Source organism: Cryptomeria japonica, chromosome 3 (assembly GCF_030272615.1).
Source record: "Cryptomeria japonica chromosome 3, Sugi_1.0, whole genome shotgun sequence".
Lineage (NCBI taxonomy): Eukaryota > Viridiplantae > Streptophyta > Pinopsida > Cupressales > Cupressaceae > Cryptomeria > Cryptomeria japonica.
In genome coordinates, this window is record NC_081407.1 from 450721493 (window position 1) to 450740492 (window position 19000).

Consider the following 19000-nt stretch of genomic DNA (forward strand, 5'->3'; position numbering starts at 1 on the left):
CATAAACTAAAATTATATTTTCGCTTATGTTTATTATTTAAAATAAAATTTTAATTTACTTTTGAAATATTATTTCCAATTATTGATACATAATTGTTGTTTGAGTATAATGTAAATAAGTTAATAGGCCTTTTAATGTGAGTTTTAAAATCTAAAAACAAAGTTATCGTGTATTGGAAAACATCATTCAATTGTTATAATTATTTTATTTTATAAGATAAGCTATTCTTCTCAATACAACAAAATACTTTCAACTAACACGCGTTCATATTCTCCATTGACAAATGGGATACCTAGCTAAGATTGCAGTGCCCCGACTTCTAGTTTCCTCATCATGAATACACCCATTACTAAGACGTTTTATTAGTTCAAGTTCATGTAAAACAAATTCATGAATTTGATGCTCCATATATTGTAATTAGTTAGTCATGAATATCATACCATACCTTATACAAATAAAATCATCTCGACCAAAAGAACATACTACTTCAACAAAACAAACCTAATTTTATGAATTATCTTATATATTTATAAATAATAATTCTCTTCTATACAAAGTACAAACCTAAATTTGAATGTTATTGACTTAATCAATTTATAATATATTTAATTTCAGAGAATTAAGATTTCCCTACCTTATAGATTCCTATTACCATAGCCATTTCAACTAATATAAAGTTTCTAATTATAATATTATATTAATTTAATATTCATATGATGAGATGAAATTTCCACAAACGTTGATAAAAAACTCGCACATAATCATTAATCCAGAAACTTACTAGAGTTAATACTCATGTATTTATTAAGATATTTAGAAAAAGCCAAATTTTGGTGTTTGACAATATAATATTATTTTTTAGTTGAGTGATAAGGAAGTGAGCGATTCATATGTTTTCTTAGACGCAAATATTTCAATGATAACAAAAGGTAGGCGCCACGTGCATCAATCTTTTTCTTTGTTTACTTGTTTTTCACACAATATTAGTTGAAAAACGTACGCATTTCAATACTTGCCGTGTCCTAAATACAAGAGAATCTTTGACGCGGCCCTAAATTTGTTTTCTTTTAAACACAAATCTCTATCTCAACTTGCTGTGGTTGCATCACATGGGTGAATTCAAATTCGGTGTTCACACAACGGTTTAGTCGTTACATTGCACATTCTTTAACTAGTGGGTGAATTCATACTTTGCACATTCTCAATTATAAGCCTTAACTCACATCTACAAGCTCTTTTCCCCAGTCGCCACTCTAAGATCTTATCAAGTTTTGTACCTCTTCTACTTAGTTGGCTTCATCCATGCAATTAGCTGATTTTGATTTCAAACATAGAAATGTGAAGACATCAAATTTATATGAATTTGATTAGATAGTATAGTAATGTCTATGAAATCTAATTCCAAAATTCCAAATCTAATGTATTGTTTATGAAATCTAATTCTACAATTCATAAACTCTTTGAGATTTTATCTTGGCACTAGTCCTGACAAAATTTAGAAATGGTGAGTTATTATATTTCTCCTCCCCGTTCCACCTGCAAGAAACTTCATCCTCAAAGTTTTTTTGAAACAAAGTTGATGTAAGATTGTTGCATCTCCTACACTTCTTTGCATGTTGCCAAGAATTAGGACTATATTAATTTGACTATGCTTTAACTTGAGCAATGTTGTGTTATTTAAATTAGAGTGTTGATCTATGATTTGGCTCCACTTATAAATTTTCATCATTATTCATCTGCTACAAGGTCATTTGGTGCTTGAGTTGAGTCAAATACACAACTCCATAAATTCCGAATCTAATTTAGTTTATATTTTCTTAGTAGGTCTCATAAACCTAAGGATCAATTTAAACTTTTTTCAAAATTCATGTTTCTTCTTCAACTTTCATTGAATTTCATCAATTACTCTTCTAATTTTTTTTTATCTATATTGAAGCTCAATATTTAGCATTTACCTAATATATTAGCATACTATATGTTTGGGTGACATATTATGCCACTTCATGTGATCTTTGATTACCATTATTGTAAAAAAGATTAACCCTAAGAAAAAATAATTAATTTACATTTTACTACTAGTTGTTCGAAGAATCTTCTCTCACAATTATAATTTTTTTCTTAATTTATTCATTGTATTTAGGTGATGTTCACATAAGTGAAGCATTTGAATTTTTTGTGAAGTTACTCATCTTATACTATTTTAGCTAGATTATTTGTAATCATGAATTTCTTCACACTTGAGTGTACTTAGCTTGCTAGCAAAGCAAATATTCCTAATTTTGTTAAAAGCTCTATAAATATTAACTCAATCTAATAGGCATTAAGTAAACCATTTATAATAATTAGAATTACCATAAATTATATAATATGGTTATATAAAAAATAACCCCAAACTACCAAGTTAAATCTCAATAAATCATTGCATAGCTTAAGATTTTTGTAATGGCAAAAATTGTATACCCATGCCCATTTCCCTTATGCTTTGGACCCAGTTCAATTTGAGTGATTTTGTATATAACAAGTATGCAAATGACACATTTTTTGTTTAGAGTGGATACATAACTTGAACCCTATTCACTCCTATTTGAGCTCTTTCTAAGGGATTGGTATTGATCCTTATTTTTTCCCATTACCATCCTTGGTCAAATACACGATCATAAAAGAGAACTTGACCAATCCCATGCATACATAAATGATCTCTTTTTTTTTTTAGTTCAAGTTCCTATTTGGGCTAACTTGACATATCCTTACCCTGATTGTTGTGTTTTGAATAAAGGAAGAAACCATTTTGTTTTTGACTCTTGTTGTTGTACTTAAAAGGGCCACCCTAGTTAATTTTCGAAGCCTCTAGTATCACTTGAATCTCTTACATTCTATTCACTCTTTTAGTGTGTTAGTTATTGCTTTCATGTGAAGCTAGTAGCTTTTTGATCCCATGTCGATGGTAAGTATTCTTGTTATTGTTTTTTATTAATTTTTTAGATTATCATAATACATGTCTTCACACATTTTATTTTATAGTTCTATATGTGGGGCTACAAAATTAGGTAAATGTAGGTCCCAAATGGTTATTTTAAGAAATAAGGCATACCTTTTATGTAGAGTGTGTTGGAACGTGTCCAACATCTCCCCTCAAGATTCGTGACATGGTTTAATAGCCTCATATGGGTTCCTTAACTGGGATGGTAGCAATTTCCTAAAAAGGTGCATCTTTTGGGAAGAACGACCAACTCAACTCCCTACAAGTGGTTTTAGAGAAAGGTCATAGGTTTGAATCCTCTTGGGTAAGATTGAGGAAAGATTGTTGGATTGTTGGAACGCCAGAATGTTTCTTAGAAATATCATTAATACTTGAACATATTATCAAGAAAATTTATAACAGAATTTATGTTACGAGAGTATTTGGGGCACCTTGCATATTTGAGAATGTTGTCCTTGATCTTCTATTTAGTTGTTGAATCTATTTCCTTGCATGTTTTGACACGAGGGAGTAATTAACCATGCCACATGCAAACCAATGAGAATCATTGACAAATTCTTAATCTAAGTTGAACTAAGAACATAAAGTTGAGTTGAAACCAAAACTTTAAAAGTTAGAGGAGATTGAATTCATAGTCAAAGATGAGATCAAAGGGCTATAATAGATCTACATTTATGAGATCAAATTTGGAGCCACGAAAAATGATCCAAAGCGACAAATAAACCATCAACTTTATCTAAGGCATTCAATCAAATATTAATGATATTGGTAAACTATTGACAAATTAACATCTAAAAATTGCCAAAGTTTTCCAACTAAATATTATTTATTGTCTTCTTTATTTCAAACCATTATATTCATTTACATTTATTACATCATCAAACAACATATAGTCTAAGATAAATTCTAAATATTTCATGCTATTTATATATTTAGGGTTTCATGTAAAAGGAAATTTATTTAGCATTTACTCAAGAAGCTCAAATTTCCAAACATGTAAGTTGTAGATTCATTCTAAATAATTTGGAGTGCATATACACCATTCTGTATATTAATTTTGATAGAAAATTCAAACCTATTTAAATGATTCACCTTCTTGGATAAGAAGAGAGTTGTTTATTTTTCATTTTACTTGTTTAGTTCGAAATAATCTCAATATTTAAAACAATTTGATATTAAAAAAAATCTCAAAATCTATTCTTTACATTTTAATGGTGGAAAACTTGTACACTTGAAAGAGAGGTAACAAGCTCAAATATTATAGAAGGTAGCATAATTTGGTGCCTCCTACATTCTGGAAGTATAAGGAGTCTCATACCCACACTTGAATGCCTCCTACATACTAAGAGTATGAAGACTTCCATATCATAGAATGAGGACCCACATTAGATGCTTCCTACATACTAACTTTCATAACATACCATTCATTTGTAGACCAAAAAATAATTTGCTCAATATCATAGACTATAGAACATAATTAAATATTAGTAATTAATAAAGCCTTACAAATTACATCCAAATGTTTAGAGTTATTATTATATATAACAATCTCATAGACTTAAAAAGTTATTCTATAATATTCTATTCTATATTATTAACAACCAATTTATTTATTCAAATATTTTAATGACAACTTGGTTAGAAAATTTGGTAAAAATGGCTGCTAGAAATATACAACAAAAATTAAGTATTAAAAAAATAAAAAAGAAAGAGTCCTCTCTGTCATAAACTGTCTTTGACGTGGTTGACGTTAAATCTTCCATTCCATTCTAGTCGAAGATGGGAAACTCGTTTGTATAAGTGCTTCCAACCCTCACAACGTGGCCAAATGAGCTCCGCCATATTCATCATCACACGGTCGTCTCTGGCGGCCGGTAACACCACACATTCAACAAATCTGTATAATATCTAAACGATCTGATCTCCATCCATATCAGAACTCGTTCCCTATTCCAGCAAGACCTCACCATAAAACAGAGCAGAACAGTGGAAGCAGATTCTTAAACAGTAAGAGTAACATGGCTCCAGGTGTAATGGCGGCGTCACAGGTGGCCTCAGGAATCGGGATGATTGTTGGAGCTTGGGTTTTCAAAGCCCTATGGGAGAATGATCAGCCCAAGTCATTTGTAAGGGGAGGGGCGGCCCCCAGATGCGCTACCTGTAATGGGTCCAAGAGGGTTCCCTGCATCTGCAAGCGCTGGTCTGATGGAGATCAAGGTTGCTCTACATGTGACCGCACGGGTATGAGGACCTGTTCCAGTTGCGGCGGCTCTGGAACCGGGCGCCCTCTTCCCGTTAAGCTTCGTATCTCTAATGGACAGAACAAGCTTTAGTTGGAAGTCTGGTTCTTTGATTTGCTTTTATATGTATAATATGTAAAATACAATCCGCTGTAATATGGGATCTCCACAGGTTGGTTTTGATCCAAAGAGCAAGGAATTGTAGGTGGATGCATTACTCAATGCTAAGATACTTATTTCATTTAATTTTTCATTCAATTGCGGCAGGGTTTCCCCAAATTTTGCCCTTTTGTTATTTGCCTAATTCTGCATACTTCCATTTTTTTGCGCTCAAATGTGTTTGTGCTCAATAAATTTGTTGATTTCAAGTGTTGGGTTTTTTCGCTAAGGACAAATTTCATGCAATCATCGTTTTGATGTATTCATTAGTATTATTTGCAGACTCAATTTTACTATGAAAATATGTTGTAGAACAAATTTCAAGCCCCAAATGTTTTCGTTGCTTTATTTAGTGTATTGTCTCTTTATAACTCTGTTAGTTTGGAACATAGAGACATATATTTGAGAGTTGAAACGGCGCTGGATATAGGAAGGAAGGGCAGAGTCAGTTTCGAACATAGAGAGGGAGATATTTAAGAAATTCTTGTCAGAGGCCAAAGCATATGACAATTGAAATTTTCTAATTTGTTAATTAGATTCTGTTAAGAACTTTGCAAGATGACTTAATCAAAATTTACAAGGTAAACTTTAAACGCGTCTCTATGAGGAGGAGCATATATCTACCAGGTTTCGAATCTAGGATGCTGTGGCAGCAAACACTGCAACTTAAGGCCAAAGTTATAAACCAAATATACGTAATCAGAGTATTTTCACTTATTAAACAAACTTTACAACTTCACAGAAGAAATGGAACCACAATTTGAATCATACAAGAAATCTTTGTGGTGTTTTTTTTTGTTTTAGTATTTTTTTGCTTTATTTTGGAAACCCTCATAGCTGCATCACATACTGCGTAATTCCTTTTGCATATCTACCAGGTCTGGGAAGTATTTGGCTAAACCCAGCATGGAGCTTTTAGATTGGCTGCAACTATCATTTCGACGCATAGTGACCTATTGCAATTACAAGGCATTGATTAATTACTGAAATCAATCAAAATAAGTCAATGTTTTTCTTGTGAAAATGCTTGTCAGAGGTTTTTCTGGATCTTCTTCCTGTGCACCAATAGGACATTTTTCTGTTCATATATTTTGACATGCTTATTTGTTGAGTTCGTCCAACGGTACTATCAAGCGTGCTTGTTGTTAGTCTGCTTAAAATCTTTTGGAATTTTCTTCTGTCAAACTAGGTGTCTCCTACTCTCAGTTTATAGAAGTTTGTCTAACTTTCTTTTTTATTTCATATGAAATTGGCAAGGATTCATTTTATATGGGTCTATTTTCAAGTTCCTTTGGAATATCCTACTGATAGCTTAGAACAAAGTCATTTGCATAAGCTCATATGGATAACCCTCTCAGAATATTTTGTCTGATGTCTCAATCATCATTAGGGGAGCAAATGTCTCAATTTAATGCTTCACTAACTGGGAGATTGCAGCCCTTTTCCTTGATAATTAGGGGTTTAGCTATGCCTGGACAGTTTTGTTTAGTTGCTTGGACATCAACGGGCTCTAGATGTATAGTTGCTTGGGCAATAACATGCTCTGGATGCATCTCTGTCTGTCTGTCATGCAATTCTGATGGCTTTCCATTATTCTAATAAGTCAGTTTCATCTCAACCTTTTCTATTGTTAGAACAAAGATTCTTGCTGGAAGTTATTTGCATAATTTCATATGGATATCATTAGTACAAGTTTTTGTCTATTATCCTACTTGTCAGTAGGGGAACAAAATTTTGAATATAATCGGTTCACTAGTTGGGAGATTGTGGCCCTTTTCATTGATAATTAGGTCTTTAGCTACTCCTGGAGGATTTTGTTTTTTCCAGCTGCCTGGGTATCAACAGGCTCTAGATGAAGCCTTAAGTCTCGTATGCATTTCTGATAGCTTTGTGTTATTCTAAGAAGTAACTTTCAGCTAACTCTCTAATATTGAATGAAAATTGGCTAAAGCTTAGTCATAAATTCAATAGCTCGTTATTTGAATAAGCTTGGTAGTATATTTTTTGGTAGGGTGTTTTGATAAATAATGCATTGATGGCCACGCCACATCACATCTGATTCCTTCAGCTTAGGTGTAAGGTTTGAATGGTGTTTAATCAGTCCTCTTTATCCCATGCCTTTTGGGTGGAGCAGGCTACAACTCCAATGGAAGTCTACTGGCTGGTCTACAATGTCATTAACCCACCAATGGAGCAATTGGCAAAAAGCTTGGGAGCTTTCCAAGGATGAAACATATTACTTTGTTCTGCCAGCATTCTTTTCTGCTTTTTTGTAGATATACAAGAACTTCTTGAGCTAACTTATAAATAAAGAAGAATTTTCAAATTACTGAGTGAGTTGTCTTTGTGATACAAGACAAACAGACAGCAATCCCTGGATTTCATGATTTGCTAATCCGGAGAACAAAATGGTGTCCACTTTTTAAATTCTATTCGACGTACATGTACTGAGGTCTGTGAGAAGCTGCTGGGCCTGCACCAATCAGGTTGCCACCCCCCACCCACTTCCACCTCCACCCGTAGAGATTTTGTTTAATTGTTTCTTTTTCAGTGCAAATATGTGCGTTGAATTAACTACTAAATACTAAAACCAATGAAAAACTTGGGCTTTTCTTTCTAATTGAAGATATTATGTGAAACCTAATGGTGGAAACTGGCAGTTTTGTAATTGTTCTGGATTTGTTTTTCCTGCACTAAAAGATGCATGTTTTGTTCCAATTAATTGATGAACAAGCTCAATATCACAATATCATTTAAATGAGGTCTTCTGATATTTTTGTGGGGAATGCCATTAATCTAAGTTTGTAAAGCAACCTTTGCTATTAGCATGGATGGAGCTCCAGTAGACAATTCTTCTCAAATTTACCTCAATTTCTTATGGGTATCAGCCCTATTAAAGACACTAGAAGATTGTGAATTACAATACTACTACTCTGCTGGTGTGAGTGTCAAACCACCTTTTGTTGACAGTTAATATAGACTATGGTGCCCTCAGCTCTTATTTTTATCCGAATGATTTTGATAAGATACAAAGAATGCTTCAGCTCACCTGTAAGTATTGAATGTAAATTGGAAAAGTGAAAATCACCTGTACATTAAAGAATGGGGGTTTGATCTATACAAATGGAAAATGTTAAGATTACACGCAAAATTCTAGGTCAGTTTCAAAGAATATTTTCATGGGTAATTTAGTTTCTGGAAATTCTGTTTCTGTATTAAACAGGAAAACCAGAGATCCTATGGGCAATCTTTGCAAGTACAATTAAGCCAACTGACAAAGCTTCAATTTATAACCAATCATATGAGGAACTTCGCAGGGCCAGAATTGACATTTTTACTGTATCTCATGATGCTACAAATAAATAACAAAAAAAAAATGAGAACGAACAGCCATTCATCTCTACTATTTTCTCAAGTTGTTCTATTAAAAACTGTATAAGCAATCATGAAGATTCACTCTAAAGTGTTGCCGATGTAGCTTCCACGAAATCATTAGGGCCTATACTAGTTCTAGATTCGAAGCTACTAATGGAGAATCTTCCAGGGGTAAAACATGGAGAAAGAATAGAAAAGTTTCCTCAGGTTCAGGTGGCGAATCCATCAGTGTGCTCCATCACTGTATCTTTCTCTTTCCAGAGAATACCAGCAATGCTGTGAACTGCCTGTCAATCTTGTCATTGTTGACAATAAAACCTCTATTCTTGACACTTAATCTCAATTATCATGTTCATTAAGCACGCCATAACTTGTCTAGGCTAACCTCACCATGAAACTTCACATTTGACCTTGAGAAGCAGCGCATTAACTCATTGACTTCATATATTGACTAATTAGCTCCTTGTACTTATTTATGCCATCAAATTTAGTGTGAAAACTAAGTCTTCCTACCAAATTTATAGAATTGTCTCTGGTACGATAGGCTCCATTAGAGAGAGACAAACTAACTGTTTTAGTCATGATGTTCATGAAGTTAGCCCTGAGCCAACCATGAAACTAAACATCTAAAAATGGGAAACACAAAGCTACTAAACTCGCATACCTTCAACAACTTGTCATTATACCCTCTTGGTAACTACACCAAGATTTAGTAATTTTGTTTCCTCCTATGCTTAGTGAAAAGTAATATTTTTCCCAACCTCCGTTTTCAGTTATTGTATAATAGGGGCCACGTTTAAGAGGAAAATTAATGGTTGTAGTAATGGTTTGTAAATAGATTAAAAAGTGATGGACATTATAATAAACTGATCATAGCTTGAAAGATGCTTGTATTGTAGGGTTCAAAACAATTTTCTTGTAGCACCTAAGTTTAGTATTCTTGCATATTTAAATTACTCCCAGAAAGTTCTGCAGTTTTTGAGTTTGTATTTAAAATCATGGTATTCAAAAGTTAGGGGATAAAAATGACATAGAACTTGTGGTTTCGTTAGTTGAATGATGATTTTACGTCATTCCCTGTTGAGAAGTGGCAGTTTCATAATCAGCCCTAGCTGGAAAGTGGTAGTTTTGTCATATGTTAGAATGTAGAATTGAAGTGAATACCAAAAGAATTCAAATGTCCGAAGTGAACAAGTAGATTGTATTTAGATGGATAGTATTGAGAGTGGTAGAGAGTTGTTGCAAATGATCTTCAGGGACTGGATATTGTTGTTTTGGGTGTTCCCAAGAAGCCTAAGATTGTATTTGTTATTGGACATAATGGACACGGGGCCATTTGCTTCACTTTTATTGAAGTTTTCGCTTCACTTCTATTGAAGTTTTCTTGTGGAATTCAGATTGTGTAGGATAAGTTTCTTTCATCTTCAATTGGACTATTTTTCATTGAAGTTTAATTTGTACAATTGAATAAGTGTCATTCTTAATTTGTTCACTTATAACGCATATGTTGATGATCATTTTATAGTTTAAACCATTGTAGCTTACATATTGAGTTTTTATTAGAGAAAGTCCTTTCCTATAGAAGTTGTGGTTGATTTTTCAAGTTGGTTTCTACCACAAGAGTAAGTGGAGAATTGTTTTGTCTTTGCAAAAAGACATGGAGTCTTGAAGTTGAAAAAACCTTAGTATGGTAGAACTCAAGATATAACTCGATGGTGCAAGCATGTCTTAGTCATTGGAGATAATGAGAAAGATCATGGAGGCTCTCGTAGAGAAGTTGTGCCCTTTGCAAGATGCCAATAACAAGGGGAAGTTTAACGAAGTTCAACTCCAATGAAGAATTGGAGGAACAAAGCCACGGTGAATCAAACTAGAGAAACCCATTTTTAAGGTTGAGGCAAAGATTGTGATTCTTCCTTTGAAGGAGATGTGAATGCAAAGACATGTCACCATTGGTATTTTAGTATGCATTCTCTTGCTTTAGAAAAAAATATTTTTCTGCTAGATTGAGATTAGCAAAGCATGCTTAGATTTAGTTTGAATGTCCCATGTTTCTATGTCTTCAAGGAAGCAAGCTCATATTATTGTTGGGATTAAGAAGCAAATTTATCCAATATGACATAAAGGGGGAAAATGTATGGATTACCAATTTTTAGAACATTAAAGATGGAAAATGTGCAAGACTACACTAGTTAATTTTGTTAAGGGTAGTGCAAATGAAAGTAGATGTGCAACAAGAGGCATTGATGATACACATAAGAGGTCTTCATAGCCACTTCAAAGTCTTGTGTTGCTCTCTTAGCCCATGGACGTATAATTAAAGGAGATAGTCCTCCATTTTTTCTAAAGACAAAAAGAACCAAGTCCAAGGCAATTAATGAAAGTGCTACAAGTACAAAGACAAAATTTATAAGACATAGTTAACATTGTGACTCAAATGGTCATACAAGTGCAACTTGTTGGAAGCTATGCCCAAAACAATATCCCTATTAGAAAAGATTAGAATGGAAAGAAAACCACTATGCCTAGCATTCAAAATGAGGTGAGAGTAATTGATTGTAGTCCAAATGTTAATTCCAAAATTTCTTACATTTTAAATTTTTGTTTGAAAAAGAAAAAAGAGTATTTGAAGTAGTATAGCATCAAAATTCAAGTTTAGGATGTTAAAATTGACGCGCTTTTTGATTCTTCTTCCCAAGATAACCTCACATCTCAAACTTTGATTGGACAACTTGGTATTGAAACTTATGAACACCTAAAGCCTTATGTTAGACAATTTAGATTCAATTTTGTTGCTAGCCAAAAAATTGTGGATGAAGTGGTGTTGGATGTTGTACCAATAATCTATGCATGTGGAGTTGTGTTTATCATCCCCTACATGCATACCAAGCTACTTTTGTAAAGGTATACAATACTTCATGTTGCATTCTTGACGGGACAAGGAGCAACCTAATGCCTCAATCTTACAAGCAAGGAGAACTTGAACCATTCCTTTGGTGAGGGAGAAAAAAAATTAATATGGCTTACATTCAATAAGTTTAAACACTTTGATCTTACAAAATCCTATAGATAGTTGGAGATAGTAGTTTTTAATATCCTGGAAAGGAACAACCCTCTTATTTTGAGAATGAATCCAAATATGAGAAAGTTGAATATTCTTACATATTTATATTCTTGTTGAAATTTTGTACAATTTTAATAAAAAGACATCAATTTGAGTCCATATGCAAAAAAAAATTGATTAGGTAAATTGGTTTTGAAGAGACTAAGAATCTTGTATATAAATGGAACAACTCAAAGCTTACACAACAATCCAAATTTTTATGGCTTCTAAAATTAGAAGGAAAATAACTACATAGAAGTGGTGATTTTGTTATCAATTCTTGCTAAAAAGTGATCACTTTTGTTGAATAGTGGTAGTTTTCTAATCACTCCTATGTCATACATAGAAAAAAGTCTCATAAATTCACTTTTTGACTTCTTGACATCTTCTCATCTTCTATTGGAACTTGCATAAGCATAAATACATGTTATAAATTCATTTTGAGGATTGATATGTGTAGTTAAAGTGAATTTCAAGATAATTCAAATGTCTCAATTGTACAACTAGATTGCATTTAGGTGGATAGAATCAAGTGGATTTGTTAGAGAGATTTTGCAAGTGATCTATGATACGAGATATTGTTGTTTTTGGTTCATTGTGTGCTCAAGAGACTTACGATTGTATTTATAATTGGAAATAGTTGACAAGGGAGTGATTTACATCACTTTTTAGTTGGATTTTTCTCCTAGAATTTGTTTTCTCAAAGGTATATTTCTTATGTCTTCAATTACTATGCTTATTTCTCTCATATTCCTTACAAGTTTAGTTTATGTAATTGCCTAGAAGTGTTTTTCTTGATTCCTTTACTTAGAATATTATGTTGATGACTATTGTGTGTTCTAAACCATCACAATTTACAAATTAATTGATGTGGAGTCCATCTCAATTTGGGTGTAACAAATTCATCACACAAAATAATTAGGGTTATTATGCCAAAACAAAAAGGTTAATGTGTAAATAATATTCATTTATTTGAAAGGTTCAAGAGAAACCTTGTAAACCAAGACACACATTGAAGTTCGAGGTTACCTTTCTTGAAGCTCTAAGGTTATTGCCTCTCAATGTTTATTGATGGATTTTTTTTTTTTGAAACAATGAATATCTTGGCACTTTCTCTTTAGAAAAGTTGTCCTTTTATTTATTTTTCTTTGATGAAGAATATTATGACTAAGATCATTTTTGCAATCTTAGGAGCATAGTTATAAGTGGATACCTCTTTGACAAAAAGCTAAAGATTGAGGGTATGCATTTCACCAAAGTGGCCTTCAACATGAATTTGGCCTCACCACTTACAATGGTGAGAACCTTACACTTAGCAAGACTGGATCCTCAATAAACTCATTTTAAATTATTCAACTTCACTACCAAACCAAAATCCTCTTAACATGTTATTCTTTTGATGAAAAAATTAAGACCTTTAAACTAGTTTGACTACAATTATCTACAATTGAATCCTCCAAACATACACATTGACTTCAGATTGAACTAATTTGGTTATAATTATCTATAAGAGCACCTACATCTCCCCACCCTACAATTATTCAACCATTAACATTGAATGATCTAGTCATTGAAATAAGTGATGCCTAAATAATCTTTCCTTTGGCTTGCCCAAGTAAAATGCCTCCAACAGGGAATAAATTTGTTTTTATACAAATCTAATAGATAATGACCAGTGGATAATTTTCTTTTAAACATCACGTTGTTGAATAAGCAATGATATCCAACACTGATTGGTGGACACTCAAAGAAGAAAAAATTCCATTTTTCCTAGGGTAATAGCAATTTGATAGGAATATTACTTGTCTATCAAAAATTCCTTCATCTTAAGACACCTATTCTACCCAACAAATTCATGGACTGCTAAGTTTTGAGCCTTGTTGTTAAATAATTCTTTGTGGGCAAATGGAGGAATTTTTGTTTTCCCCAATCCTTACAGATTAATCTCTATCTAAGATGAAATTCTTAGGAGTATCATGAAGTCTAAAGATTCTTGCACGAATTTGTGAATTGCTGGCTAGTTTGTTGGGTGTGAAATTGATACTTTTAAAATTTTTTCTCCACTACAACAAGAGTGTATCATGATTGTACTTCAATTGCTCTAATATTTGTTTCAAGTCTATATTGATCACTAAGTCACCTATATTCGAGGATCTGATGAGGATAAAATAATGGGTAGGGCATTAATGTTCAATGTTATCTTCCTACCATCCAAAATAGGTTTTTCCTAAACATTAAATTTCAAAAGGTTTTCTCAACTTAAAAATGTCTTCATTTTGTAAGGCATGGAAGATAGTTGCAAGGTTCAGATTTTGTTCTACAAAAGCTTATTGCTTCCTTGGAAAAATGTCATTTGTTTTCTTCTTGAGGTGCCATTTAGATAGCCTTAGCATATTTTCTTTCAATTCAGCCGACCAAGATTCTTGGACCATTATTATTATCTTTTAAATTCACATTGCAAAACTACACCATTCTCTAGTTCTCCTTGAGAATCTATAAACAAATCTTTAGTAAAGGGTAGTAATCTTTCAACGAGGTTCATACTTTAGTTTTGAAAGACACGATTCTACTTCATCTTGTGTTCTCACATAATAACATTGTTTCAATTTGTAGTTTTTGTATTATTATAATAGTTTCTTCAAGATATCAAACGTATAGACATAAAACTATAAATCTAAACAATCAACACGTCATAAATGCAACCACATCATTTAAATTATTATAGAAGCAACTAAAACAAAACAAAATAAGGATTGGTGGCACAAAATTTCTCAACCCCTAAGATACTTATGCATCACTCTACCTCCATTTGTATCTTTTTTACCACATTCTCCTAGAACAAAATCTACTACCATTCTTTTGAGGCGGTCCATTATAAATTTGCAAAAGGGAAAAGAGAGGGAGATCAAACAACAAACCCTAAAGTGATTGACAAAGATGGTTACATGGAAGAGTGAATCACTTAAAATGATCATTTGTAAAGGTCAATTGAATACAATGTGAGGAGGGATGATCAAGGGAATATTCTTTTACTAACAACCATATTATTACTAGAAAAGGATACACAAGAAGTACAACCAAAATAGTACACCATCAAGGAAATGCCCTTAGGAAAACACACTTGACAATTAGATTTGAGTATTTAAGGCACAATGGCTTCACTAATTAAAAGAAAAAAAGAAAAAAGAATAGAAGGGCCAAAGATGAGTTTAAAGAACAAATAAGAAAATTGGCACCCTACATTCAATATTTTATTAGTTCCATCCTAACTCCAACTTTAGTACTTCTAGGTATAAAAATTCTACAAGCTTCAATTGAATAAAATCAATGTAAGGTCTATAGGTATTGTGTCTTTAGTTTTCTTTCACATTTTTTACCAAATTATATAAATGATTTTGTCCCTTTTATGACATTAGATATTTAATATAATCGTATGGTTATATGACATGTAATGTTTCTTTTATGATTACATTTAAATGTGATATTTAAGCTTCACCATTTCCTAATTGATAAGAAATATTAGTGATAGATTTATACCATTAGATTATCATTGCTAGTCATACTCATTTCAATGATATTCTGTTATTTAATTAATGGTGATTAAATGTTATTTAATCATGTTTTCCTTATATGTCCTAGTTATTTTGATGATTTGAGGATCATTATTATCATGTGATTAAATCATCATTTAATTAATGATGATTAAATGTTATTTAATCATGTTTTTCCTTATATGTCTTAGTTATTTTTGATGATCTGAGGATCATTATTTACTTTTCTTTTTGCCTCCCTTTAGAATGGTAAGGCTTAATGACTTTGACTCAAGCAAGGAATGGCGCATTGCGATAAATATTTCACTTTTGATTGGATATATTAAAAAATTGTTAGTAGCATTTCCAATATTATCAAAACATGAGTAGGAGTATGACATAATAGGATGGATTAAAGTAAATAATATGAAGACAACTCCTAAAATTAAGCTTTTAAGACATGGTTCTTAGGACTCATGGAAAAAGGGTTTGCCCTAACTTATAGGCTTTGGTTTATGTCTTGTTATAAGTTCTTTGTATGGAATTATTCCTTCATTTTCAATTTAAGATCTTGATAATATGAAAAATATTTAAAATGGTTTTATCTACATTTTAAAAGAACTTTCAATATTAAAAAACATGTTTATCAAAAAGCTTCTTTTAGATTTTATGCTGTTAAAAAGTATAAGCAACTTTCTTTTTTTTTTTTTTGACACTCCACACATATCTATTTAAAATTAAGTAGGTTTAGACTTGATTAATATTCCATTATTACTAGCCATCATTGTGATGTGCTAAGATTAAACACCATTTGATAATTTCAAATTAAATTGGAGGTCAAATTTAAGATCTTAATTTTTTAAAAATTGAAAAGATATTGCAATGGTATTATTTACTCTCTCTATTATTTATTATTAGAAAGTACAAGCTATTTTATGCACTTTACTCATTTATTTGAAATTAAGTTCACGTTTAATTAATATTATATTATTAGTGATCATTATTGTGACATATGATTGTCAAATGCTGAATTAGAGGTCAAATTAAGATATACAGGTCCTTTCCCCTATTAGAAAGCTTTTGAAAAGATATTGAAATAGTATTATCTCTAATCTTTAATATTTATTGTTAGAAAGAACAAACTAAGACTAAATTTAAAGATAGTACAATAATATTCTTCCCTCTTTCTATTGTTTATTGTTATAAAATACTATATGTATTTCACACATTTATTTGATGTTGAATAACTAAATTGTCAATTTGTCACAGCTGTAATTCCATTAATTTTGATAAAAAGATTCCAACCTTTTAAAAACCCATCTCTATCTGATTCATAATTCCATTAAAAACATTTATTAAAGATAACAAAATATTACATTATTACTGGTCACCATAATAGTATATGAACAAGTACCACCTTAAAAAAGAATCCAAAGATTCCAGGTTAATAAAAAAATTGCTCTCATTCATTCCTGCAAATCAATTATTTTATGTCCTCAATATCTTAGATGCATGCTCTGTGAACCAGACCCAATGTTCTTCTGCTTCATAAACTCATGAAATTTTAGTTGAAATGGGTGGAGATCTTTCAGACTGCTCTCAATGTATAAGAAAGCACATCTATGATTTCCAGTTGAAATCTTATTTCTATGCATAGCTGTACCGATTTAAGATCAGATGAAAACACCCATTATGTCCAAGGGCAGCATTTCTTTCTTTTCTTGTGCTTGCTCTGAGAATTGACCATTCCTTTCAGAAGCTTCAATATCTTCACCTGCAAAGTGTCAAAACAATGTGAAATTGCAACATTGATCAAAACTGTTCCTGTCAAACAAGAAAAAGACTACCAAGATCCAACAGTGGCAGAGAAGAGACCATGACAGAAGAGAGGGAAGATGGTTTTTGTGAGATCAGCAGATTTGAGTGGACAGAGCTGGGGAACAGCAGAAGCTTCATCTGAGGGAACAATGGGAAAGTTTTCACAGTTACAAATCCCCATCATGTAGCCATCTGGGTCATGGAAGAAGAGCTGATCAATGCATAAGCCCTCTTCCTCCACAACTTGTTTAACATAATCTATCCCCATATCCCTCAGTCTTTTCTCTATTAGATTGATATCTGAGCACTGCCAAAGAAAAACAAAATCAGAACAATGAGCAGAGACAAAGAAGAGGGAAAGTAGTTGTCATATGAGCAGAGATTTTTACAAGTACCTGGAAAGAGATGTGGTTATCTTTGGGATTGATCTCATGTTTTTCAAACAGATCAGTATCCCAACCCTCACTCTGCAGCAGGTGTATTCCAAAACCATAGTTATATAACCTGCTTAAAAATAAATCTGTAAGATCAGTTACCTTAGATTGAAAAAATGAAAAAAAAAATTATGAGTTCAGTGAATCTTAATGAAATTTGAAATTTATGTGCTTTACCAAGCATCCTTGAAGTTAGGAACTGGTCTCTGTACACACTCAAACCCCATCACTTTTTCATAAAATTGCAGAGAAAGTGGAAGAGATTTGCAAACAAGTGAAATGTGATTGAGAGACAGTAAGGGCAGGGGGTGATATTCATCTTTTTGAAACTCCATTGAACGAGATCAATATAACAGATTGCTGGTCTGCAATGGATGAGCAAAATTATATTTATAAGGCAGGTTATGAAAGGAAATAATTCAAAGAAATTCAAAACAATTTGCACAATTACTTTTATGTCACAAGTTATCTGATCTACACAACTTTTACTAGTAGTTTGGAAGTAAATGTTAAAAATGAAACATCCCAATGAAATGCACAGACAAGAGTATGGTACCCAATATACTAAAAAAAGAAGAAGTCTAGCCTATTAAGCTCTAAATTGTTTTATAATTGAACAACTGAAAACATGACAATACACTTCCAATCTCTAAGTTCTTTCCAGAGATCCAACACTCACATTCAAAGAGGAATCAAGTACACAGGATGATGTAAAAAACCTTCTACCCAATTCCTCCTTTTATAGGTAATAAAGCAACACTGTGAGATAAATTTTTCAAAGTACTATGTCACCAATATTTAATGCCTCAAAGAAAAAAATATTGGATACATCGTATGGCCCAAACATATAACACTTTAACAATATTGAATGCACTTGATATGACCTTAAAAACTGTTAAATGCTTTCACCCAAAAGTTCAATTGACCATATAATCACTGAAACAATGTCCCTAAGAAGATATTGCACAATATAATATTTATGGAAGATATACAACACCACTTCAACATGTCAATATAACTATAGATCAAAGGGAATCTCCAAATATAAAGCAAATTCTTTAAATATTGGTTGAAATTTTGAATGATCACAAGTGTGTTACAGCATACACATTATTGTCTACTATAATATAATTATAATTTAATAAAAAAATATAAATACGTCAAGACATTCCAAAATAACTACAAGACATGAAACATTATGTTGTAATCATGTAAACAAGTATATACATGTATGTATGTATTATGTATGTATGTATGTGATGGTGAAACTTTCATACACATAGGTCATTAAGTTTGACTCAAAAAGTACACATTTAAATCTTAATAGCAATATCATAATTTCATACACATGTAGATTCCC

General features: G+C 32.1%; 2 protein-coding genes across 3 annotated transcripts; one reads left to right on the plus strand and one right to left on the minus strand.

The window, feature by feature from the left end:
* The first annotated feature begins 4787 nt into the window (after window positions 1-4787).
* On the plus strand, window positions 4788-5525 carry LOC131874644 (uncharacterized). The gene has a single exon (XM_059218396.1). The coding sequence runs from the start codon at window positions 5000-5002 to the stop codon at window positions 5312-5314; it is 315 nt and encodes a 104-aa protein (XP_059074379.1). The 5' UTR covers window positions 4788-4999; the 3' UTR covers window positions 5315-5525.
* Window positions 5526-16714: 11189 nt separating this feature from the next.
* Window positions 16715-18363, minus strand: LOC131047343 (glyoxylase I 4). Of its 2 annotated transcripts, none has more exons than XM_057982112.2 (5): window positions 18320-18363; window positions 17818-18005; window positions 17602-17710; window positions 17264-17513; window positions 16715-17162 (listed from the first exon to the last, which is right to left on the minus strand). In XM_057982112.2, exons 2-5 carry the CDS (start codon window positions 17973-17975, stop codon window positions 17062-17064), a joined length of 618 nt encoding a protein of 205 aa, XP_057838095.1. In that variant the 5' UTR covers window positions 17976-18005; window positions 18320-18363; the 3' UTR covers window positions 16715-17061. The 2 variants fall into 2 exon arrangements, with proteins under 2 accessions (XP_057838095.1, XP_057837455.1); XM_057981472.2 differs by lacking the exon at window positions 18320-18363 and adding an exon at window positions 18197-18271.
* Window positions 18364-19000: the final 637 nt, after the last annotated feature.

Coding starts and splice junctions, on each gene's coding strand:
- LOC131874644 (XM_059218396.1), top strand. CDS start 5,000: ATGGCTCCAGGTGTAATGGCGGCGTCACAGGTGGCCTCAGGAATCGGG.
- LOC131047343 (XM_057982112.2), bottom strand. CDS start 17,975: ATGGAGTTTCAAAAAGATGAATATCACCCCCTGCCCTTACTGTCTCTC. Junction 17,711..17,817: donor CCTAACTTCAAGGATGCTTG/GTAAAGCACATA, acceptor ATTTTTAAGCAG/GTTATATAACTATGGTTTTG. Junction 17,163..17,263: donor CTTCCCTCTCTTCTGTCATG/GTCTCTTCTCTG, acceptor GACACTTTGCAG/GTGAAGATATTGAAGCTTCT.